The sequence below is a fragment of the Syngnathoides biaculeatus genome, chromosome 14 (genome assembly GCF_019802595.1).
Source record: "Syngnathoides biaculeatus isolate LvHL_M chromosome 14, ASM1980259v1, whole genome shotgun sequence".
NCBI classification, from domain to species: Eukaryota; Metazoa; Chordata; class Actinopteri; order Syngnathiformes; family Syngnathidae; genus Syngnathoides; species Syngnathoides biaculeatus.
The window spans coordinates 26870704-26892898 of NC_084653.1; the positions used below are offsets into that span (position 1 = coordinate 26870704).

The 22195-nt window shown below is 45.5% G+C and overlaps 1 protein-coding gene across 13 annotated transcripts in view; it reads left to right on the forward strand.

The window, feature by feature from the left end:
- mycbp2 (MYC binding protein 2) overlaps nt 1-22195 on the forward strand; it is a 67165-nt gene that overhangs the window by 20014 nt on the left and 24956 nt on the right. For 8 of the 13 annotated variants that reach the window (XM_061842703.1, XM_061842711.1, XM_061842704.1 and 5 more), the window contains exons 14-51: nt 241-399; nt 470-674; nt 768-913; nt 1710-1820; nt 2506-2610; nt 3895-4014; nt 5181-5262; nt 5810-5927; nt 6007-6365; nt 6837-7009; nt 7087-7212; nt 7309-7436; nt 7503-7594; nt 8022-8156; nt 8240-8323; nt 8405-8501; nt 8582-8774; nt 8945-9219; nt 9455-9676; nt 9750-9941; nt 10922-11128; nt 11222-11359; nt 11470-11648; nt 11739-11881; nt 11999-12099; nt 12194-12412; nt 12697-12919; nt 13010-13128; nt 13229-13316; nt 13507-13556; nt 13629-13801; nt 14685-14829; nt 14912-15118; nt 15204-15259; nt 16449-16564; nt 16711-16808; nt 17887-18003; nt 20391-20531. In XM_061842703.1, coding sequence (XP_061698687.1) covers nt 241-399; nt 470-674; nt 768-913; nt 1710-1820; nt 2506-2610; nt 3895-4014; nt 5181-5262; nt 5810-5927; nt 6007-6365; nt 6837-7009; nt 7087-7212; nt 7309-7436; nt 7503-7594; nt 8022-8156; nt 8240-8323; nt 8405-8501; nt 8582-8774; nt 8945-9219; nt 9455-9676; nt 9750-9941; nt 10922-11128; nt 11222-11359; nt 11470-11648; nt 11739-11881; nt 11999-12099; nt 12194-12412; nt 12697-12919; nt 13010-13128; nt 13229-13316; nt 13507-13556; nt 13629-13801; nt 14685-14829; nt 14912-15118; nt 15204-15259; nt 16449-16564; nt 16711-16808; nt 17887-18003; nt 20391-20531 — 5642 coding nt within the window. The remainder of the gene's footprint in view (nt 1-240; nt 400-469; nt 675-767; nt 914-1709; nt 1821-2505; nt 2611-3894; nt 4015-5180; nt 5263-5809; nt 5928-6006; nt 6366-6836; nt 7010-7086; nt 7213-7308; nt 7437-7502; nt 7595-8021; nt 8157-8239; nt 8324-8404; nt 8502-8581; nt 8775-8944; nt 9220-9454; nt 9677-9749; nt 9942-10921; nt 11129-11221; nt 11360-11469; nt 11649-11738; nt 11882-11998; nt 12100-12193; nt 12413-12696; nt 12920-13009; nt 13129-13228; nt 13317-13506; nt 13557-13628; nt 13802-14684; nt 14830-14911; nt 15119-15203; nt 15260-16448; nt 16565-16710; nt 16809-17886; nt 18004-20390; nt 20532-22195) is intronic. The other 5 variants (XM_061842705.1, XM_061842714.1, XM_061842706.1 and 2 more) reach the window with 4 other exon arrangements.

Genomic DNA, 22195 nt, shown 5'->3' on the forward strand with positions numbered 1-22195 from the left:
ATTTTTAAAGTAGTTCCACATTATTTGAGTTTCATTTGGTATTTTTTTTACACTGGATTACATTGGTATCTGAATTTTTAAGTGCCCCAATTTACGTGAAGTGAACGGGACAGTCACAGTTGTACTTTCAGCTGTTTATTGAAATATAAAAGGAGCATGACTCTGTTTGAATCTGTGGATTTCACTGTACAGTACTTTCTTACACTCTGTCTCACCATCTTGGTCATCTCCACTCGACAGGCCAGGTGACCGACCTGAAAGGGCAAGTTGTGACCCAGGTCGCGATGGGAAAGGCCCACACGTGCGTCCTGACCAAGAGCGGGGAGGTGTGGACGTTCGGGGTGAACAACAAGGGCCAGTGCGGCAGAGACACGGGGGCCTTGAGCCAGGCCGGAAAAGGTGGGGCAAACGCAGCAGTTAAACGCCGTCGCGCGTTTGAAATGCGCTTCACGGTCATCGTCCGTTGCAGCGTTCGGCGTGGAGAACATGGCCACGGCTATGGACGAGGACCTGGAGGACGAGCTGGAGGAGAAGGAAGAGAAGAGCATGATGTGTCAGCCCGGCATGCACAAGTGGAAGTTGGACCAGTGCATGGTTTGCACCGTGTGCGGAGACTGCACGGGCTACGGTGCCAGCTGTGTCAGCAGCGGCCGGCCCGATAGAGTTCCGGGCGGGTAAGAGGATGCAGATTAAAAGCTATTCCTCCTCTTCCAAATGACTTAGGAATCTTTTTGTAATGTGTATATATATTTTTTTCGTCCAACTAGCATCTGTGGCTGTGGGTCAGGAGAGTCTGGGTGCTCGGCGTGCGGCTGCTGCAAGGCGTGTGCCAGGGAGCTGGATGGGCAGGAGGCTCGACAGAGGGGCATCTTTGATGCCGTCAAAGAGATGATCCCGTTGGATCTCCTGCTAGGTAACGCCTTTTCCTCACCTTGGAACACTTGAAAAAGGCTTTCTCAAGGGAACAAGGGAATGTTTTTTTTTTTTTTTTTTTTTCCCCCAAAGTAAAGCTGTAAATACATCATCGTGAAAAAAAAGTCATTTTATAAAAAATTGTTTGTCAGGAAAAGAATCAGTTTTATACAAAGTTGAAGGTCAAAAAAAAAAATTTTTCGGGGTGCAGACACATCTAGAAAGATGTGCTAAATAATACTGTACATACTCAATTTTCCCCAAAATAACTTGTAATTGTATTTAAAAAAAAATTAATAAGAATTAGGCTGTTAGAAAAAAAATGACTTATTGAAACAAAGGATTTGAGGAGATTTTGTCACGTTACGGGGGGAAAAAAGGCCACCATTTCCTTTGAAGTCTTGAGAAAATTGCATGACAGGAAGGGTTGAGTGTCAGGTGCGTACACTTCACACTCATTTGTAGAAAACACTTAGACACAGTTGGCGCCTGCGTAATGGCTCTGATCGAGGGGGTCACTTTGAACAAGGATGATTGAAAACCAAATGTTGTTTCTAAGCCTTTTCCGTACACACTGCGCTGCCTGTTGCTTTTCTGCTGCATTCCATGTGCCTGCGTCACCACTTTTTGTTCTCATGTTGCGCTGAGTCATTGTTTGTCTCTCCATCGTTCATTCATTCATCGACGTGTGTCTTGTTTTGTTCTGCTCTGCTCCTTCTCCTCCTCCCATCCTGCATCTGTCTGGCTGGGCTGTGCTCCCCCCTCCTCCAACCGCCCCTCCCTTTTTTTGTCATCAGCTGTGCCTGTCCCCCCCCCTCCAGGAGTGAACATCGAGGAGCACATTCAGATTCGGCAGGAGGAGAAACGGCAAAGGATCAACCGCCGACACAAGCTGGAGGAGGGACGAGGTAGGAATAAGGTCGAGGCAGACGGGGACGGACCATCCTTTAAGTCAGGCGAGGTGGCCAAAACGCCCCATGAGAAGTCTGACAGTTCGTCAGGGATCATCTTGGTCTTTCATTATGTGCGGCGCCCTCCATCAAAAAGTGTTTGGGCCGCGTTGAAATTATTTCATAGTTCTTTTGAAAATTCCTTCCCCGCCCTACCCTCCCAAAAAAGACCTCAGCTTATCATCCACCTCGTCGCTTGATTGAGGTGTGGCCAATACGTCGACCACGTTTGACCCAGCCTGGCCTCTTCTGACGCGCGACGCCGCAGAGGTGCACGTAAAGGCGCGTTCTAGCGAGTCGGCCTCCTATATACTGTCCGTCTCTTGTTTTCTCCATGGCAGTCGAGGCGATGCGCACCACCCCCGTTGCGGGGACGATCCACTCGCCCTTTGTAGGCTCAGGGAGCGTTTGGAATGGCGTGAATAGCATGAATATCAAGCGATGCGTTCATCTCCTTTCATTCCAAATATCTTGAAGGTGCTGCCGCTAGCTTGGGTGCTTCGGTGACTTCCCCTGCGCTTCCCCCCCCCCCCCATCCCTGTGAGCGTGCATGCTCGTGGCGTAGCCGTATTTATCCTGTGCTGTTTTTCCCATTGATTTGTGAGCGATGTTGCATGCATGTGAAAGTTTCTTTCTCCCTCAGGCCCCATTGTTTTCCCCGGTACCATTTTAATGAACCAGCGAGAGCAAGCCCTAGCCAGAATAAGACCCCTTCAGGCACTAAGGCATAAACGGGACAAGCACAAAGGTACTACGGTCTTACATTACCTCAATGGGCACAGAGACGCTCCCTCCCCCCACCCTTTTTTTTTTTTTTTTTTTGGTGACTAATTTTCTTGGTCGGGGTGTCCCACCCACTTCCTCTCTCCTTCTCTGTGAGGGGCATTTGAGTGTTTTTTTGAAGTTTCGGTTTTGTAGCTACACTCACTTTAGTTATTATTATTATTTTTTTAAATAGCAGCTCCAGTTAGGTTTCATTTGTTTTATAATTGCATAGTGGGCTGGATCAAATGCCCTCAAGGGCCTCACCGTAAGTGGCCCACCCCTGTTCCACCATTTTGATCGTAGACTTTTTGCCGACGCAGTGCTTTTTAGAATACATTTGTGCCGGGGAAAATGAAACCAGTTGACCGTGCCTCTTTAACAAAAGGAACGCTGGACCCCCGGAGGCAGGCTTTTTGATTATTATTTTTTTTTTTTTTTTTTACCTGCATTAAAGCAAAGGTTGTTAAAATCTGACTTTAAAACATCACCTGTACATTTAATAAACTCAATCAAATCAAAAGCCTTTAATGTCGTGATATGACAACGACTTGTATGATGCCAAAATTTGAGCATTTGAGTTCTCATCAAAGATTCAGATTTAGTATTTTGTGTTCTGAGTGTCCCCTGCAAATATAAGTGACAATTTTTCCACTTTTTAGCACCCCTCCGTAAGAGGATGAAGTGTCCTCATGTGTGTTTCTCCCTTTGACCCTCAACAGCTTTCAACCCCGATTTGTTGTCACTGAAATACTTTTGTGCACCGCTGTCCTTTTTTTTTTTTTTTTTTCTTCCCTACTTTCATCTCTGCCTGTTAAGACTTCGGGCAATGAGCCAGTCGGTATTTAGTTTTGACAGTCGTCAAGTTGCCAAGCGTTGACCTCTGATCTTCTGTTTGTTTTGCAAACTACAAACAGTTGGCAGTCATTGTGTTTCATGGGCGTTGTCGCAGGTTTTTCAGCTTCCTCTCCTCAAGTCAGACCTCTTACACAAGACTCAGTAAGCCAGATTTCTTCACTGGTATCAAAATAAATAAATAAATAAATAAATAAAGCAACACCCTGTTGTGTCTCACACAAAAGACCTTTATTTTATGTTCTTCTGTTCTTGTGTGTGATTTCCTTCTTCCTTTTCCCTTCAGCGTCGTTTCTCAGGACTGTAGAGATGATACCTCCGGAAATTGGAGCTGAACGTTTTACACCCCCCTCTCTTGCCCTCTAGGTTGGGAGCCCTCGTGTGATTTCTTTTATTTTTCTTCTTTTCTTTTTAGATGGCAGCAGCGAGCGCGGTGAGAAAGATGCCAGTAAAATCACCACCTACCCCCCGGGGGCAGTCAGGTTTGACTGTGAAATGCGGGCAGTGCAGGTCAGCTGCGGTTTTCACCATTCAGGTAAATGACTTCTCGTAACTTCAAGCATTAATCGTAAACTTTAAATGTGAAGATGAATTAAGTGATACATTTCCACTATCAAAATCAACTGCAACGAGGTACGACAGTACTTCTTGTATTCGTTGATAATATGATTGATATAAATGGCTACTTGCTCTGGGGTGGACCACTGGGCCTGATTGCCCCACCCCACCCCCCATTTGATTGATTGGCTGGGATCTTCAGTGGACCGTGCAGCCACGGGAATTCATTACAGGACACTTCTGTCAGTCTTTGTGCTTGTAAAAGTGTGTCAGTTTACTTGCATGTGTCCACAGACCCACCGCCGGGACTTTTTATTGGGTGTGGGGCCGCTCACTTATTGCGACAAATAGCTCACAAGTCTGCGAATTGCTTAAGTATCTCCTCACGTGTACTCTTGTCCTATAAACTTTGGTAATTCACTTAGTCCATCCCTACACGCTTCAGTTGTACAGCCTGGTTCTCGGCCCTTCCCTCACAGGGTGTAGCTCTACGGTCCTATGCATCACTCATATTTATTCGAGTATTATAGATATGCAATGGTTTACTTGTGTCCTCCTGTTTAAAATTTGTGCTTTGTCTATTGTTGCCTTACTCTCTTACCTCTAGAAACGTTGTTCTGATCGATTGACTCTCAATAAACTTCAATTATCATACTAAGAAACCACAGCGGAAACTGAAAAACTCCCCTGTGATAGTAAAACTGTTCCGTCATAAAAGGAGCACTTTTTTTTTTTTGGTTTTTGTTTGAATGACATTGGCTTAATATAGTTGTTTTTGTGTGGAAAATACTGAAATACAATTTTATCAAAGGAAGACAAGAAAATGAATAATTTAAGTCAATGTTTCATTTTGTTATATTAAGAATTCCTTCTTCATGGACGGTATTTATAGTATTATTATTTTTTTTTAGATACTGCTTTGTTTTACACCACAGTCTTCCTTTGGCTTCAGCTCGTTGTTCTCTTGCCGCAGTCAGTCTCGCGTCAGATCAAATGTGTCTGCCGCTAGGTGACAAGAAGTAAATGCAAGAAGACCCTCGCGGTCCTGTGATTGTTCACATCTTTCATTGGGGCTGACGGTTTCACTTGCACTTGACTTTCACTGTTTGCCACGTCAGTTTTAATGGCTGCCTTGTCTTGCAGTGGTGCTGATGGAGAATGGAGACGTCTACACGTTTGGGTATGGACAACATGGCCAGCTTGGACACGGCGATGTCAACTCCAGGTACTGGTTTGGTTGTCTTGAAAAACATACATGATTTCTGTTTGTTGTTGGATGGTGCCATTGTAAGCCGAATGTGTAAAACAAGGCAAAGTTATTTATGTAGCGCATTTCATACGCAATGTGCTGTACACGATTGAAAGCATTTACAACAGTCAAATTGTAGCCACAAATTAAGAATGCACACTAGTCAATGACGACCATAGAAGTAATATCATCGTTTGGGGGAAAAAAAAAAAGACTTGCAGGCGATGTAACCTACATTATTGGACACCGTTCATAGCTTCAAAATATTTTATTTACTGTAAATATCAGTATGAAAAGTCTCCAAGGTGTTAAATGTGAAATAAAAAAAAAAAAAAAAAAAAACGGCAAATATGATGGTAACTGTGTATGCCTTTTTATGTTACCTGACAACAAGTCCTTATGCTACGCGCCGTTCGTAACTTTGCCTTATTTCGGGGCCATGCTAAACTTAGGACTTTTGCAGATGTATAACCTAAACAAAAAGTGGCTTCACAAACTGCAAAGTCGCGTTTCCGCCTCGTAGGGGATCTCCAACACTGATCCAGGCCCTCCCGGGTCCGAGCGTTCAGGTGACCGCAGGCAGCAACCACACAGTTGTTCTCCTGGTGGACGGGCAGGTCTTCACTTTTGGTAGTTTCTCGGTAAGAAAATGACAAGAATGACAATTAACTCAATGTGTGATTCACATTGATGAGCCAAAACACACAATTCGTCTTTCAGAAAGGACAGCTCGGGCGGCCCATCCTCGACATGCCCTACTGGAACGCCAAGCCCTCCCCCATGCCCAACATCGGCGCCAAGTACGGACGAAAGGCCACGTGGATCGGCGCCAGCGGAGACCAGACCTTCCTCCGCATCGACGAGGCGCTCATCAACTCCCACGTGCTGGCCACTTCCGAGATCTTTGCCAGCAAGCAAATCATCGGCCTGGTGCCCACCTCCGTGTCCGAGCCGCCTCCGTTCAAATGCTTGCTCATCAACAAAATGGACGGAAGCTGCCGGACCTTCAACGATTCCGAGCAGGAGGACCTGCAGGGGTTTGGGCTCTGCCTGGACCCCGTGTATGATGTCATATGGAGGTCAGTTCTTGCAGTTTATCTCCTATTGTTTTCCATTCCAGCCCTTTCAATAAAACATTTATAAACTGAGCAGACAATCATTTGAGTCCAATTTGAAGATCATATCAGGAGATGGCAGAATATGACCTGTGGGATTGCCCATAAAACATCGACAAAACACTCCTATAAAGAAACTGGTCATATTTGTTGCATTGCTTTAGTCTGCTATTCATTTATCTCATTAAGTAATTCATTGTTATTGTAAATAGTAAAATATACAAAATAATGGAAACAAAATATTTGTCATAACACATGAAATAGAATGAATTTTACATTCATTTAAATAACTGATCAGTGAATTACTGTACGATGTTTTTAATTTTTGTTCACTCATCGCATGACGTAGTAATAAACGTGGAACAGTTAGCATTGGGACATCTTCACCAGTCCCCGTGATGTGCCGTCCTAAACTGTCCCGTGCGGGCCTTTCAGGTTCTTACCAGATTCAAGAGAGATGTGGTGTTACAACGCAGTGATCGCAGATGCCAGGATGCCCTCCGCCACAGACCTGCAGGCCCGCTGCAGCATCCTCAGCCCGGAGCTGGCCTTGCCCGCGGGGTCTCACGCCACCACCACCCGCTCGCATGGCGCGCTACACATTCTTGGTAACGCCAGAGCTTCGCTTCAGCAGAACAGCTTAGCTTGTCGCTTATGCTAAGAGGAAGTATGCTGCTGTCAACAGGTTGCCTGGACACTCTGGCGGCCATGCAGGAACTGAAGATGGGCGTGGCCAGCGCCGAGGAAGAGACCCAGGCGGTGATGAAGGTCTACTCCAAGGAGGACTACAGCGTGGTGAACCGCTTTGAGAGTAAGTTTGCACTTGGAAATTGGAAATCTCAACCAGCACCTTAGCTGCTAGACATCGCAGCACGTTGCACGGCCTTAACAACGTGCAATGTTGCAGGTCACGGTGGCGGTTGGGGCTACTCGGCCCACTCTGTTGAGGCCATCCGCTTTTGTGCTGATGCCGACATCTTGCTGGGGGGGCTGGGTCTGTTTGGCGGACGAGGAGAGTATACCGCGAAGATTAAGGTAAGCAGTTGTATTGATTTGTGTTTTATTCAGAATTATTTGCATCTTTTGATAATATTTTGACAGCTTTTTGAGCTGGGGCCTGACGGAGGAGACCACGAGACTGACGGAGATCTGCTTGCTGAGACTGACGTACTGGCCTATGACTGTGCTGCCAGGTAGAGTGAATTGAGATTCTACAGAAGGGTGCACATAAGTGGTGCCCAAGCACACTGAAAATATGAAAAGCGCACTCCAATCAAATGTGTCATTGCGCATGCCTACTAATCCTTGAGCATTGAGCGTTTTTTCTTGACAACAAAGCTTTAGACTTGAGTATTGTTGGGGGTGGTTACGAAATCTTGACATTCAATCAGTGAGGTCGGGAAAAAAAATTACCACCAAGCAAAAACCTCCAGTGCTCCTTTGAGAACCAGATCAAAATTGTTCTGGGTACCCCTGATTGTGTTTGTTATTATTGAAATAGTGGGCTGATCCACTTGAGTAAAAAGATGCGTGCTACTCGACGGGTGAAATGAACTCTTGATACTGATTAGAGATAAAGTATTCTTCATAGGTTGCAGCGTTTCTTCATTTTTATTGTAGGGAGAAATACGCCATGATGTTCGACGAGCCAGTGTTGCTGCAGTCGGGCTGGTGGTACGTGGCCTGGGCCCGGGTTTCTGGTCCCAGCAGTGATTGCGGATCCCACGGACAGGCTACCATCACCACTGATGACGGGTACAAAACTCTTCATATTTTATTTCCAGTACCATGCGATGTGTGTAACATACCTTGGAATTCATGCTTACTTTCCCCTTTAGTGTGGTATTTCAGTTCAAAAGCTCCAAGAAGTCAAATAATGGTACCGATGTTAATGCTGGTCAAATACCTCAGCTACTCTACAGGCAAGTAACACGGTGTTAATGACGATTTATGCTTCATCTTATACGTTATCAGTTACATGTAAACGTAATATTTCACAATAGGCTTCCTTCAAATGATGGCAATGCATCGAAAGGGAAACAGCAGACTAGCGAGCCGGTTCACATCCTCAAGCGCTCGTTTGCTCGAACAGTCTCCGTGGTAAGTATCGTCATAATCATATCGTTGTTTTTTGGGGGGATGTCACTTAGCTTGTTAGTTACACCAGTTTGTCTCCACAGGAGTGCTTTGAGTCCCTGCTCAGCATCCTCCACTGGAGCTGGACCACTTTGGTTCTGGGTGTGGAGGAGCTGCGAGGACTGAAGGGCTTCCAGTACACGGCCACCTTGCTCGACCTGGAGAGGTTGCGCTTCGTGGGCACGTGTTGCCTCCGCCTCCTCCGGGTGTACATATGCGAGATCTTCCCCATGGCCGGTAAGACCACATGGAGATTAAATGTTTGCAGACTTCCCCTGAGCTGTTTCAAATTGCACAAATGCTCTCACGAGCCCTTTGTTGTTCCATGGACATATACTTTATTGTATTCGAAGACATTCAAATTTGAGAGGGTGTTCTTACTTTTAATTATGTGAACCGACTCCTAGCAAGCACCAAAGCCGTGGTGGAGGAGTCGAGCAAGCTGGCAGAGTGCGTGGGGAAGACGCGTAGCCTGCTGAAGAAGATCCTGTCCGAGAGCACGGATAACTGCCTGACCAAGCTGGACAACGACCCGCAGGGCTACCTGTCCCAGCCCCTCACCCTGCTGGAGGCCGTGCTGCAGGAGTGCCACAACACCTTCACCGCCTGCTTCCACTCCTTCTACCCGACGCCGGCGCTGCAGTGGGCCTGCCTGTGCGACCTGCTCAATTGCTTGGATCAGGTCAGCTGTCATTTTGTTTTGCGATTTAGCCTTTCTTACAGAAAATTCCAGAAAAGATAAAAATGCGCACAGTTAATGACATTCGAAGGATTTTTCTCCCCTAACAGTCTTTAAATTTGATAAGAGAACATTTTGAATTTTTAAGAAGAAGCTTGTCTAATTAGATGCGCAATTCCACTGCTGGGTTACTAAATGATCACCTGAGCACTGAAAGGACCATCTGTTTTCTTTCCAGGACATCGCCGAAGCCAACTTCCGCACGTCCAGCAGCCGTCTGCTGGCCGCGGTGATGTCGGCACTGTGCAACACCTCGGTCAAGCTGACGTCCATCCTGCCCATCGCGTACGACGGCGAGGTCCTGCTCCGCTCGCTGGTCAAGCAAGTCAGTACGGAGAATGACTCGGCCCTTGCTCACCGCTTCCCGCTGCTCGTGGCCCACATGGAGAAGCTTAGCCATGTGAGTGGCGTGTGCACATTGCGAAGGAAGGTAATTGATTCATGGTTCGGATCGTCTTTGTCCTCAACCTTAGACCGAGGAGAACCTGATGGGAATGACCAGCTTCCGGGAGGTCCTGGAGAAGATGCTGGTGATCGTGGTGCTTCCGGTCAGAAAGAGTCTGAGGAAAGAGGTGGAGCTCTTCTCGCCGCACTTGGTGTCCAACACCTGTGGCCTGTTGGCCTCCATCGTCTCTGAGCTCACCGCCTCAGCCCTGGGCTCTGAGGTAAAAAAAAAATGGTTGAGAGCAATAGCTGGATTTCGACATGGGTACAATGTTCTGTTTGTAATTTTATCATTAGACTTTACACTGATTTGATCGGCTGATAATTGGCCTTTTTTTGGGGATCGCTTTTGATGTCATAATTCGCCAATCCGATCAATCATGTCATTCATCGGCTCTGACAAAGACATTTACTCTGCGTCGCTGTCATGGAATTGATCCCGGAATTGGATCGATGACCTGACCAGAGCATCGAATTCCACCCTTTTTGGAGCCAAGGGTTAGCTAACTTTAAGATTTAAAAATCTTAACCGCACACCAACAAACAAAGTGTCACAAAAAGTAGATACATTAATTGCTGTATGTATTTGCTCCTGTATTTGTTCTGTCTGTCGCAATGCCTCACTGACAAGAATAGATGAACAATGATACATTATAAATTGCAAATCTATATTTATTGAACAATTCATTCATACAGTGAATGAACAGATCATTTAAATAGACTCATTGCTCCATCTTGTGATTGGATCGGTGGTTGGTTATCGTTTTTTTTTTAAACTCGCTGATGGGAGATCAGCCCCCTAAATCCTGATGGTGTAAAGTCTAGTTATCATGACCCTTCCTCTACACTACCACGTACCCAAGTCAGGACTCGGCGGTCACCACAGTACCCATCACTAAAAAGCAGTTCTTAGCATCAGCAATTTGTCACCCCTTATTAAGGAGATATGCCTCGTCCTTGAGAAAAGGTTCATTGTTTGAAACGATGAGCAGCCCCCTGGTGGTCACTATAAGACTCAATGATTCAAACAAATGAAGGGGCTTTATTTGTAAATTGACTTTTTGTAACTTGCATACAAATTATTGGTTGTCTGGAGGAACCTCCTCATCCATCAAGGGTAAAATTAAACAAGTATCACAAAAGGAAAAAGCAAAAGTTCCTGGTAAGCCTCCCCCCCCCTCCCCCCCTCCTTCCTTATTAGGTTGACGGTCTGAACTCGCTGCACTCTGTGAAAGCGTCCCCAAACCGTTTCACCAAGACGAGCCAGGGCCGCAGCTGGAACACGGGCAACGGTTCCCCGGACGCCATCTGTATGACGGTGGACAAGCCGGGCATCGTCTTGGTGGGCGTCTGCGTGTACGGAGGCGGCGGGATCCACGAGTATGAACTGGAGGTGCTCGCTGATGATGTAAGGAAGAATATTCAGGTGGATCTGTCTTTCATTTTGCATTGTTTCAAATTTTTTTTTTTTTTTTTTTGGGGGGGGGGAACTTTCACACAGGCGCAGACAGAGCACCCAGGGGACTCGGCGCACTCTCACAGGTGGACATCTCTTGAGCTGGTGAAGGGGACTTACAGCACTGATGATTCTCCCAGTGACATCGCGGAGATTCGCCTGGACAAGGCCGTGCCGCTCAAGGTACGACGCTCCGCGACTCCAAAAATTGCTCCCATACTCTAATTGCAAAATCGATAGTTTGAGTGACAATACAGAGTTCCACCGTAAAAGAGAGATGTATTTATCTGCAGGAAGGGGTGAAATATGCGGTGCGCTTGCGCAATTACGGCAGCCGCACCGCAAACGGCGACGGCGGCATGACCACGGTGCAGTGCTCCGACGGCGTGTCCTTCACCTTCAGCACTTGTAGCTTGAGCAGCAACGGCACCAACCAGACACGAGGACAGATCCCTCAGATTCTCTACTATAGGTAAACATGAAAATGTCTTCTTAGGAAGATATCTTCTGATTTCTGTTGTACTGTTTTTCCTCTTGACGTTTGTGTCCTTTCTTAATGAAGGAGCGAGTATGATGGCGATCTGCAGTCCCAGTTGCTGAGCAAAGCCAACGAAGAAGACAAAAACTGCAGTCGGGCGCTATCTGTGGTCAGCGCTGTGGTCAGAGCGGCCAAGGACTTGCTTCATAGGGCTTTTGCTGTCGATGGTAAGCTGGTTAACCAGACACCTTATTTGCAAACACTTTGAGGAACCAGAATTGATCCCCCCTCCCCTCATCTAGATTGCTCTGTTCTTATCGTTATCAATATCAATTTTCTCTCAGTGGATGACATTCCTGAGCTCCTCAGCTCTTCCAGTCTGTTCTCCATGCTGCTCCCCCTTATCCTGGCCTACATCGGCCCTGTGGCTGCATCTGTTCCAAAGGTTCGCCTCACCAGCGTTGCGTCCGGCCCCCCCCCCCCTTTTTTTTTTTTTTTTTTGCATGGTCTCGATGAAATTGCTCCTCCTCCTCCCCCAGGCCGCCGTCGAGGTCTTCGGGCTAGTCCAAGAGCTGCTCCCCGCCGTCTCGGCCCTCAACCAGAAGTACGCCCCGCCCACGTTTAATCCCAACCAGTCGACGGACAGCACAACCGGCAACCAGCCGGAGCAAGGACTGTCAGCTTGCACCACCTCCAGTCACTACTCTGTGATCGAGAGCGACCACCCCTACAAACAGGCCGGGGTCACGCAATACCGGGTACAATATTCAAGCGCAAGACGGTGGCTTGTGCTGCATTCAATGTCTTTCCTAAGACAGGGAAATGAAATTTGATTTGTATTTGAGTTGTTGACAATGAAAGGATCTATTCCCAAACAAATTGGTTTCGCCGCTCATGTTTTTTGTTTTAAGGCTGTTTTTGGCTGGAAGGATTCAATGAGGCATATTTTGTAGTTCCCGTCCATATTGAATGCAGCATTTACTCCGGATTTGCCTCACGTTTCTTTTAAATTGAACCAGGATGTCGTCTGACCCGGTTTTAGGTTTCATTCCCCGAATGCGTACGTTGGACGAGCATCGAGTTCGACCCGCAGTGCGGCACCGCTCAGCCCGAGGACGTCCTCCGCCTGCTCATCCCCAGCCGCACCCTCCACTTGTCTTGCTTGGGCGGAAAACCTCTGGTCCATGACACCATCAACACCTGGACTGAGCTCAGGAAGTTCTCAGGCTCCACGGGCTGGCCGACCGCGGTGCTCGTGCTGCCGGGTGAGAAGAACCTGTTCTTCTTCCTCTGTAATATCCTTTCCATTCAAAATTTATTAAGAATATTAATATTACATGAAAATTCCTCTGCAGGAAATGAAGTACTGTTTTCACTGGAAACTGCCTCAGATTATGTGAAGGATGAAAAGGCGTCCTTCTATGGTTTTAAGTGTGTCGCGGTGGGCTATGAGTTCAATCCAGGTCCTGATGAGGTAATGTTTCCCGTTTTTCATTTTTCTGCTTTTCATCTCAAAATAAAGGGTAAATGTCACAGTCGCTACGTATCCGACAAAATCCTTTTGGACATTTCAGGGCATCATCCAGCTGGAGAAAGAGTTGGCGTACTTGGGTAGTGTGTGTGCTGCAGCTCTGATGAAGAAAGACCTGGCGCTCCCCATAGGTATGGTGGGGGGTGGGGGAAATAACACTAGTTTTATACATTAAAACAATTCAGGTGCATTTTCACTCCTTCCGATGTGCTTTACAAAGGAATTTTTCTGTCCTTACGTAAATGTAAACTATAAAAACATCAAGAAACAATACATTTGCCAACATTACATTTTCCTTAAAATGCCACTTTTGGCCTTTAGGCAATGAACTGGAGGAGGACCTTGAGATACTGGAGGAAGCCTCTCTCCAGGTTAGCTGTTTAATTCAACATTCTTCTCCCATTTGCATTTTGCCTTTATTGAAAACTTTGTCCGGCGTTTAGGTGTGTAAAGCCCATGCAGGTATTCTGGGGAAGGGTCTGGCACTGTCCCATCCCCCCATCATCCTGGAGGCCCTGGAGGGGAACCTGCCTTTGCACCTCCAAACCAATGAACACTCCTTCCTCGAGGACTTCATCACGTGTGTGCAGAACTCCAGCGGTGGACGTCTAGCCAGGTACAATCCAGCTTTTTTTGCCTTTTATTTCTATTTTTCGCGACAAAGGACTGGCTGGGCTTGACCTACCTCGGAAACACCCGGTAGGACAAGGTGCTATTATTCTTGTCAGCTTGGGTTCAAAGTGTTCCAAGCAGACAGCAAATGGGTGACGCAAATCATTCCTGGTCATTCATTGGTTGGGCAGATTCGTAACTATTCATGTATGATTTGATGATGTGCATTTACAAATGACCAAAGTATATGGATGCTGATGGGAGTTTATCTTTAGACACTGTGGTTCCATACTCCACAGTCTCCGATTTTCTGCACCGGTCAATGTTCCTTTCCCCTTTTAGTCGCCTCCTGGATGAAGGACAGGCCTATTTACATGCTAACAAGTACCGTATTTTCCGCACTATAAGGCGCACCTTCAATGAATGGCCTATTTTAAAACTTTTTTCATATATAAGGCATACCGCATTATAAGGCACATAAAATAGACGCTACAGTAGAGGCTGGGGTTACGTTATGCATCCATTAGATGGAGCTGTACTAAAGGCTCAATATTGATCCATGTATAAGGCGCACCGTCGGCTTTTGAGAAAATTAAAGGCTTTTAGGTGGGCCTTATAGTGTGGAAAATAGGGTAACTGCAGGAGATCCTCATTCTTGCTAAATGGGATTTTTTTTTTAGCATGTCTTAGTTTGACAGATGAGTTTCAGTGTGGCACAGTTTTGAATATGAAGTATAAAGGTCAGAAGAATCCAGCCCAGCCTATCTGGTAACTGTGCCAAAAGAAGAGCAGCATTAGACGACCCCAGAATGAGACTTCATACTGGTCTCATTCACATGCAGCAACCCCACGATTTGATTACGTCTTGTCGCGTCTTCCTTCCTCAGGTGGCTGCAACCCGACTCTTACGCCGACCCCCAGAAGACATCGCTGATCCTGAACAAAGACGACATACGCTGCGGGTGGCCTGCGACCGTTGTCGTACAGACCAAAGACCAATACGGAGATGTGGTGCATGTTCCAAACATGAAGGTTGGAAAAAAATGTTGACTTACATTTAGAGAGAAATGAACTTGGTAAAGCTTTAACATTTCAAACAAATGACATTCCTCAGGTGGAAGTCAAAGCCGTGCCGGTTTCTCAAAAGAAGTTGTTGCAGCCCGACAATGTGAAAAAACTGCAGCGACTCACCGGATCCTCCTCCACGACATCTGCTGGTCCCGACCTCACCTTTGGAGGTCTGCCGCCCCCTAAGCTGGAGGCCACGTACGAGCCCATGATCGTGAAAGAAGCCCGCTACATTGCGATTACCATGATGAAGGTCAGCCCGTGTCACCGACTGGAACGTCTTGACTCTTGCTCACCTCATGTGATGACTTATTCTACCTTCCGATCGATATTTCTAGGCGTATGACAGCTACTCTTTTGAGGAGCTACGCTTCGCTTCCCCCACTCCAAAGAGGTACATGACATCACGAGTGCTTCATTCAAGGACAGGGGAACCTTCCAAGCTATTCTCATTTCAAAACATTTGTTCCCAGTGGAAATAATGTAAAGTGGATTAAATTGTTCTCGCCAGCTTAAACTCTGCAGATGTTTTAAGTAACTAACGCTAACACAACGAATTTTAACATAGTTAACGTTCATACAAATATGAGGTAATGTTAACTGATGTAAAATAAAACTAAGTACAAGTAAAAGTAAATAAAAGTCTCCATTTGAAGACTATAAATACGTAGTAAATACCATAATTTCTGGACTATAAGACACACCTGATTATAAACCTCAACCAGTACATTTTTTAAAGGATAAACCATTTTGCACATACATAAGCCGCACCTGTCTATAAGCCACATGTGCCTGCATTGAAACATGATATATTTATAAAGAAAGACGGTACACAGAAAGGGTTTTCAATGTTTTAATAATATACCTTAGCTTTTCTTTCCAAACAGTGACGTGGCAGTAACACAGTAGCACTAAAAGGGCTGGGTAAAAAAAAAAAAAAAAAAAAACATACCGGTAAAAGTCACTGACACACGGCAGCAACATGGTTCATGCTACCTGCTTTTATTACCTCTGAAAGCTTTTTTCGTCTCTTTACATTGCTCCAGTTCTTCCCACCTCCGTTTAGGGTTAGGGTTACTCCGTAAATTATGGTCGTTTGTTTTTCAGGCGTCATGGATGACGACTGGTTAGCACATCTGCCTCACAGTTTTGAGGACCGGGACTCACCAGCCTGTGTGACGTTTGCATGTTTTCCCCGTGCCTATGTGGGTTTTGTCCGGTTACTCTCTCCCGCGTCCCCAAAAATATGGAGGATGGGCTAATTGAAGATTCTAAATTGTCTGTAGGTGTGAATATGAGTGCGAATGCTCATGTGTGCCTTGTGTTTGGCTGGCGACCAGTTCAGGGTGTACCCGGCCTCTTGCCCGGAGATAGCTGGGATAGGCTTCAGCATGCCCGCGACTCTAGTGAGGATAAGCGGAATGAAAGATGAATGGTTAATTTGCTGAGTGCAAGTATTGTTTATGTATGCAACTGACATTGACGTGATTATATTGGTCATTGTACAGCGCAGCCATACCCGTCCGTATGCCATTCCCGTGTCCTATATCTGGTTGCGTGATCATCATCATTCCCCTTTCCAGGCCCAGTGAGAACATGCTGATCCGGGCAAACACTGATGGAACGTACAGTGCCAACTGGACCCCGGGAGCAGTCGGCCTCTACACAATCCACGTCACCATCGATGGAATTGAAATAGGTGGGTATTTGTGCCTCATGCCTCACGTGAGCTTGTTTTTATAAGTGTTCCACTGGGAAAATATTTAAAGTGCACTGTAGTCAGTCTTGTGTACAGGGTTAGGGTTGGTTCACATTCAATTAAACCAATTTACGTGGCTTCTACAGATGCAGGTTTGGAGGTGGAGGTCAAAGACCCTCCCAAAGGCATGATACCGCCCGGGACGCAGATGGTCAAAACCAAGGCTGAGCCTCAGCCCAGCAAGGTGAGCTTTTATTTGAAATGACCGAACTCGTGAAAAATATCCATGCTCGGCAATCAATCACTCTCCAGAAGGCCCGAGTGATTGTCGAAACTCAAAACACTTTCCCCCTCTTTACACAGTCTACAAGAGATTTTAGCATGTTTTGTCTCACGAAGTTGCATCTTTGGTGGAGGTGTTCACTTGTCAAGATATGACATACAAAGAGATTGCTGTGATTTTTAAAATAAGTAACAGGAATATATGAGAATCATCTGTAGTAATGTGTAGTAACTGAAAAATGAGAACTTTTTTTCCCTCGCAAAGTTAATTGGTTAATCTACTGTACTCGTCACTAACAATCTGTCATTCGACTATTGGTAATCTGTTAATTGGCTTATGTGTCTAACCACCACAGTGCAAAATCATTATTTTCCACTTAAATTATTTTATACATTCAAAACTATGTATAATACCTCCAATTGGGAGTGTATTCCTGTGAATTCCCACATATTCCACCCAGCAATCAAACTTTCCAGGAAATATTTTGGTATTTTTCCCCAAATATTGTGGAAATGTCCTTTTTTCTTACGTCAAAGCTGCACCTCAAAGTGACTTTGTCCCGTCCTTTTGTTGACATAGTTATGCTTCAAATATACTGGAGTGTATCCAGTATATACTGTATCTATACAATGACTTTATTACATTGAGGATTGAGCATTGCTGTATTACTTTAAAATATGCTTAACCTCGTGTTTTTTTTTTTGAATTGCAAAAAATGCCTCAAGGTCGCATCTGAAACTATCAGCAGTCATCATTGTGACTCTTTATGTGATTCTTTATTTGGAAAATAAGCAAGCAACAATGTGCTATTTTCTGTGTGTATTTATACTCCGTCTCCAAGGCTGTTTGTCATAATGCGCTAAAGAAAGCAGAAGTGAGAGTCGGCCTCATCAAAGTGATGTTTGGCCTCCTTCCCGGCATGCATCCCCGCTTCCTCTCCCAGCCGCTCTGCTTCAGTGACTGTTGCCCTCCTTTCTTTCTTGTGCCGTCTTCTTTTGCCGCCGTCGCTCACACACAGTCTCCCCTCTGCTTCTCTCAGGTCCGCAAATTTGTGTCCAAGGATAGTGCAGGCCTGCGCGTGCGCAGTCACCCCTCCCTGCAGAGCGAACAAATAGGCATAGTGCATGTCAATGGCACCATCACTTTCATTGACGAGGTAATTGAGACCCGGAAAGATGACGAATTGTATTGCTTTCATTCAAAGTTGATAACCGCATGAACGCACACAAACGAGGTGGTACCTTGAAAGTTGACCAGTTTGGGATTCAGGTTTGTTTGTTTTTTTTTTTTAATGAATTTAGTTATTGATATATTTATATATTTCTTTATTTATTCTTGTGGGTGGACTCACCAAAGGAGACTCGCATGAGTGACTACAGCGGAGCTGTTGGAGTCCGTTGCATTTTTATTTATTTATTTTTACATTTTATATATAATTATTTTATTGTCCCCCCCCTCCTTGAGCCGTCGTCACTTTATAGAGTGGTCGAGGGGTTTGTGTGTCCCAATGGTCCTAGGAGCTAAGTTGTCTGGGGATTCACGGGTCCTCGTACCCTTCTATTCACCGCCTGTGGGTGGGGCCATAGGGGTCTGGTGTACTGAATGGTGGAGCGAAGACGGGCTTCACCAGGCCATGATCTCCAGCTCTCACTAGAGCCGTTCGCAGCCAAGTATCAACCGGCTGGGATGAGAATCAGCACCTCTGGATCTGAAACCATCCTCCTCAGTCAGAAAAGGGTGGAAGGGCCTCACCACTTTGTGAATGAAGTCCTTCCTTGGGTGAAGGAGTTCAAATATCTTGGGGTTTTATTCACGAGTCGGGAAAAAATGGAACGGTAGATTGACAGGCGGATCGGCGCAGCGTCTGCAGTAGTGTGCCGACTTTGTATCAGTCCGTTGTGGTGGAGAAGGAGTGAAGCTCTCTATGTACCACGCAATCTACGTTCCTCCCCTCACTAACTGTCACGAGCTGTGCGCCGTGACCGAAAAGACCGAGATCCCGGACACAAGCGGCTGAAATGGGTTTTCGTCTCATAGTGTCCGGGCTCTCCTTTCGAGAGAGGGTGAGTAGCTCGATCATCCGCGACGGGCTCGGACTGGAGCTGCTTATCCTCCACATTAGGAGAAGCCAGATGAGGTGCTCGGGCATCCTGGACACCTCCCTGGTGACTTAGCTTTACGCTGCATGGCCATCATGAAGGTTGAAATCTTCTTTTAAACATCAGCTGGCCAGTCAATAAACACGATTCGGTTTCCTTTAGTCGAGGAAAAATTCAGATTTTTGGCCAAAGGTGGAGGTTCCACTATCCAGTACATCTATTATCATTGATCTTCTCCACTTAGTCAACATTGTGAATCCTCTGCTTCTAAATGTTGTGGTGATTACCTTCTGACCAGAGTATTTACTTTTCTTTGAAATATTTCTGCTCATAAAGCTTTCTGAGACTGCTTGAGTGCATAAAAGAAAAAAAAATCACAGCCAGCACACTTACAGTAAAAGAAAATGATTACATGTGTATAAAAAAAACAAAAAAAAACATTCAGGGGTATTTGGCTTTTGGGTGAAATTTCAGGATTATCCTAAATACACTGTGACCTTCTTTAAAGTTTGGATGCCGATGTCCAACTGTTCAATGTTTCGCTACTTTTTACGCAACTTGGTGTTCTCTCACAATTAGCGCTGTGGTAAAATTGACAAAAAATATGTGATCCAATTCCAAGGATGTTATTTTTACGAGATGACAATTTCCGACGCTCTGAGGTCATTTGACACTCCCCTCCGAGAAGATCCTGTTGGAAGTCTCACACCGGCGAGGTCCTGTTTATGGATTGTTCGGTGCGGTCTTGGTCTCATACACTAGGACGGGGGGTGTCAACCTCATTTTTGTTGTGAGCCACGTTGTGCTTACGGTTTCCCTCAACGGGCCGTTTTGGCTGTGAAACGATAACAGTCTTTAACTGCCTCTTCATATTTACACATGAAATTTATGAACTAGTTTTGGAATCAGAAATCAAGGTCAATGGGTTTTTCCAACTATTGTTGTTTGGTAACACAAAAATGCTTGTAATATCTTAACGTTATCATTTATGATATGACAATTTCAAATTTTGGTACAGATTTGAACAAAAAAGTCATGGGAGCTGATACACATGATTCGCCTCCGTGGGCCACATAAAATCACGCCGTATCTGGCCCCCTGGCCTTGAGTTTGACACCTGTGCAGTAGGAAATGTATTGGTCGATTCACGGGTGTGCATTTTGCCATCAAGCTCTTTGTCAGTGAACAGCAAGTTGCAGTGTGCATCTAAAAAGTGTCGCGGTCAAATGAAGTTCATCCGTTGTTAGAAACGCCAAAGATTGAATATCCTTCCATTTTGGAGGCATTCCTGTGACTTTCGATTTTTTTTTTTTTTTTTTTGCGCGTGTGATGTATTTCTTTTTCTTTTCATTTTCTTCCTGTTTCTGTAGTAACGGGACGGCCCCGCTGTGCTCTGCTCTGTTGCTTGTTTTCCCCCGCAACCCCCACCTCCCCCCTACTTTAGATCCACAATGACGACGGCGTGTGGCTGAAGCTCAATGACGAAACGGTCAAGAAGTACGTTGCCAGCATGAACGGGTACACGGAGGCCTGGTGCCTCTCTTTTAACCAGCACCTGGGTAGGAGCCTTCTGGTCCCCGCTGATGTAAGTAAGGAGGTGGCAGTCTGACAGAGGATGTTTATTTTCAGGAGAAACTCAGCTCCCCTTTTATTTACGTCTCAAAACTGCTTTGCAAGGATTTTTTTTTTTTTTTTTGACACCCTCTTGTCAAGTGTACACAGAGAACGTTGAATTGGTCAACTTGCAGGGGACAACTGCTGCATGTAATACCTGTATGAGAAACAATTTCCACTCATGCACCTCAAAGGAAAAGTGTGCATGTCCAGTCGCTAAGTGATGCTTAAATGTGGTTGCTCTACTCTTCTTTGGAGAGTAGAAGGGGTTTATTCGCCGTCGGGCTGCTTTCAGTGCTGCAACCATTTTTTGAGGTTGCAAACAAAAAGATCCTTTTGAATCTATTTGAAAAGTGGCGTTTATTGAAATCAATAATTCATCTCATGTTGACTTGGCCACTGCGTTTGTTTTGAAATGGAAGCAGATCTTGGAAGTCGTCTCGCACTTTAAATGCGTTGACAACTTTAATCTCGTGCCAAATGAGCCGAGGGAGCTTTTTCTTGGTTCCCTCGCAGTCCATTAACACTGAAGCATTTTGGCATGTTGCAATCAAAGTTATTTTTCTTTTTTCCCACGGTTGCTTTTTGCTACTATAGTAACACAAATCTCTTTGAATGCAAAGCTCCTCAATCGTTTGAATGTTCGATTACGGTATCCGTCCAAAAAAATGAGATCCATGTAGTCGTGAAGCTTTTGAGTGTCTTGTTGTAGTTCCGCCTTTGCGTTTGGGTCATATTTCGGTCCGAGGGTTTCAGCCCATGGTTGCTTTTTGAACAGCATGACACACCGTAGCATCCAAGTGGGTGGATTTTTTTGGAAGTGCCTCCTATTCTTCCACTTTCAAATTCTCTCCTGCCTCTCTCTTTCTCCTCTCAAAGAGCCACACCGGCGAGAAAAAATGTTCTTCTTCCAAAAAAATATATCGGCGCCCCCTTCCCTTGTCCCCCCCATCGTGTGTTTCTCTCCTTTCTCTGCTATGTGTCTTGACTGTCTCACGATCTGTTGCTCAGAGTGTCTATAACGCTAGCCGTGGAGTCAGGGATGTCGGCTTTTTGTCGGGGACTCCCTTAACTAAATTCCCGCCACAGGTGAGTTGTATGAAGGGCAGGGTTGAATATCGCGTCTGGCCCCTCTCCCTCCACCTACCCACCCCCAGCTTTCGCATCTAATTTATTTCCCACACTCGCTTTGTAGTCGTCGAAAGGAAGTGGAGCTTGAGTTGCATGGGTGTTTTTTTTGTTTTTGTTTTAGTATCTTGTTGTCAGCTGAAGGCGATTGTAAAGCCTCCACAGTGTCCTGAAGTAATGAATGTTTCTATGAACTGCATGGAATTGTGGACTTCTTTTGTCGGCAGTTGGTCGCATGTTTGACGGCTTGTCATGTTTGCTTGTCCCGGCATGCCCCCTGTTGGCCTTTATGAAAATGACATAACTGTGTGTCGGTCCTGTTGGGTACATTGTTAGATAAAATAGTCTAATTATGTATTTTCTTCTGAAATGACTTTAAAACAGCTGGACAAAACTATTGAGACATGTTCAATCAAAGTTTGGGCAAGATGTAATTTCTCTCTGATATTAATTTTTCAGTGCATTACGTCGTGATGGGCTTTTGATGTAATTTCCTTGATCATGATG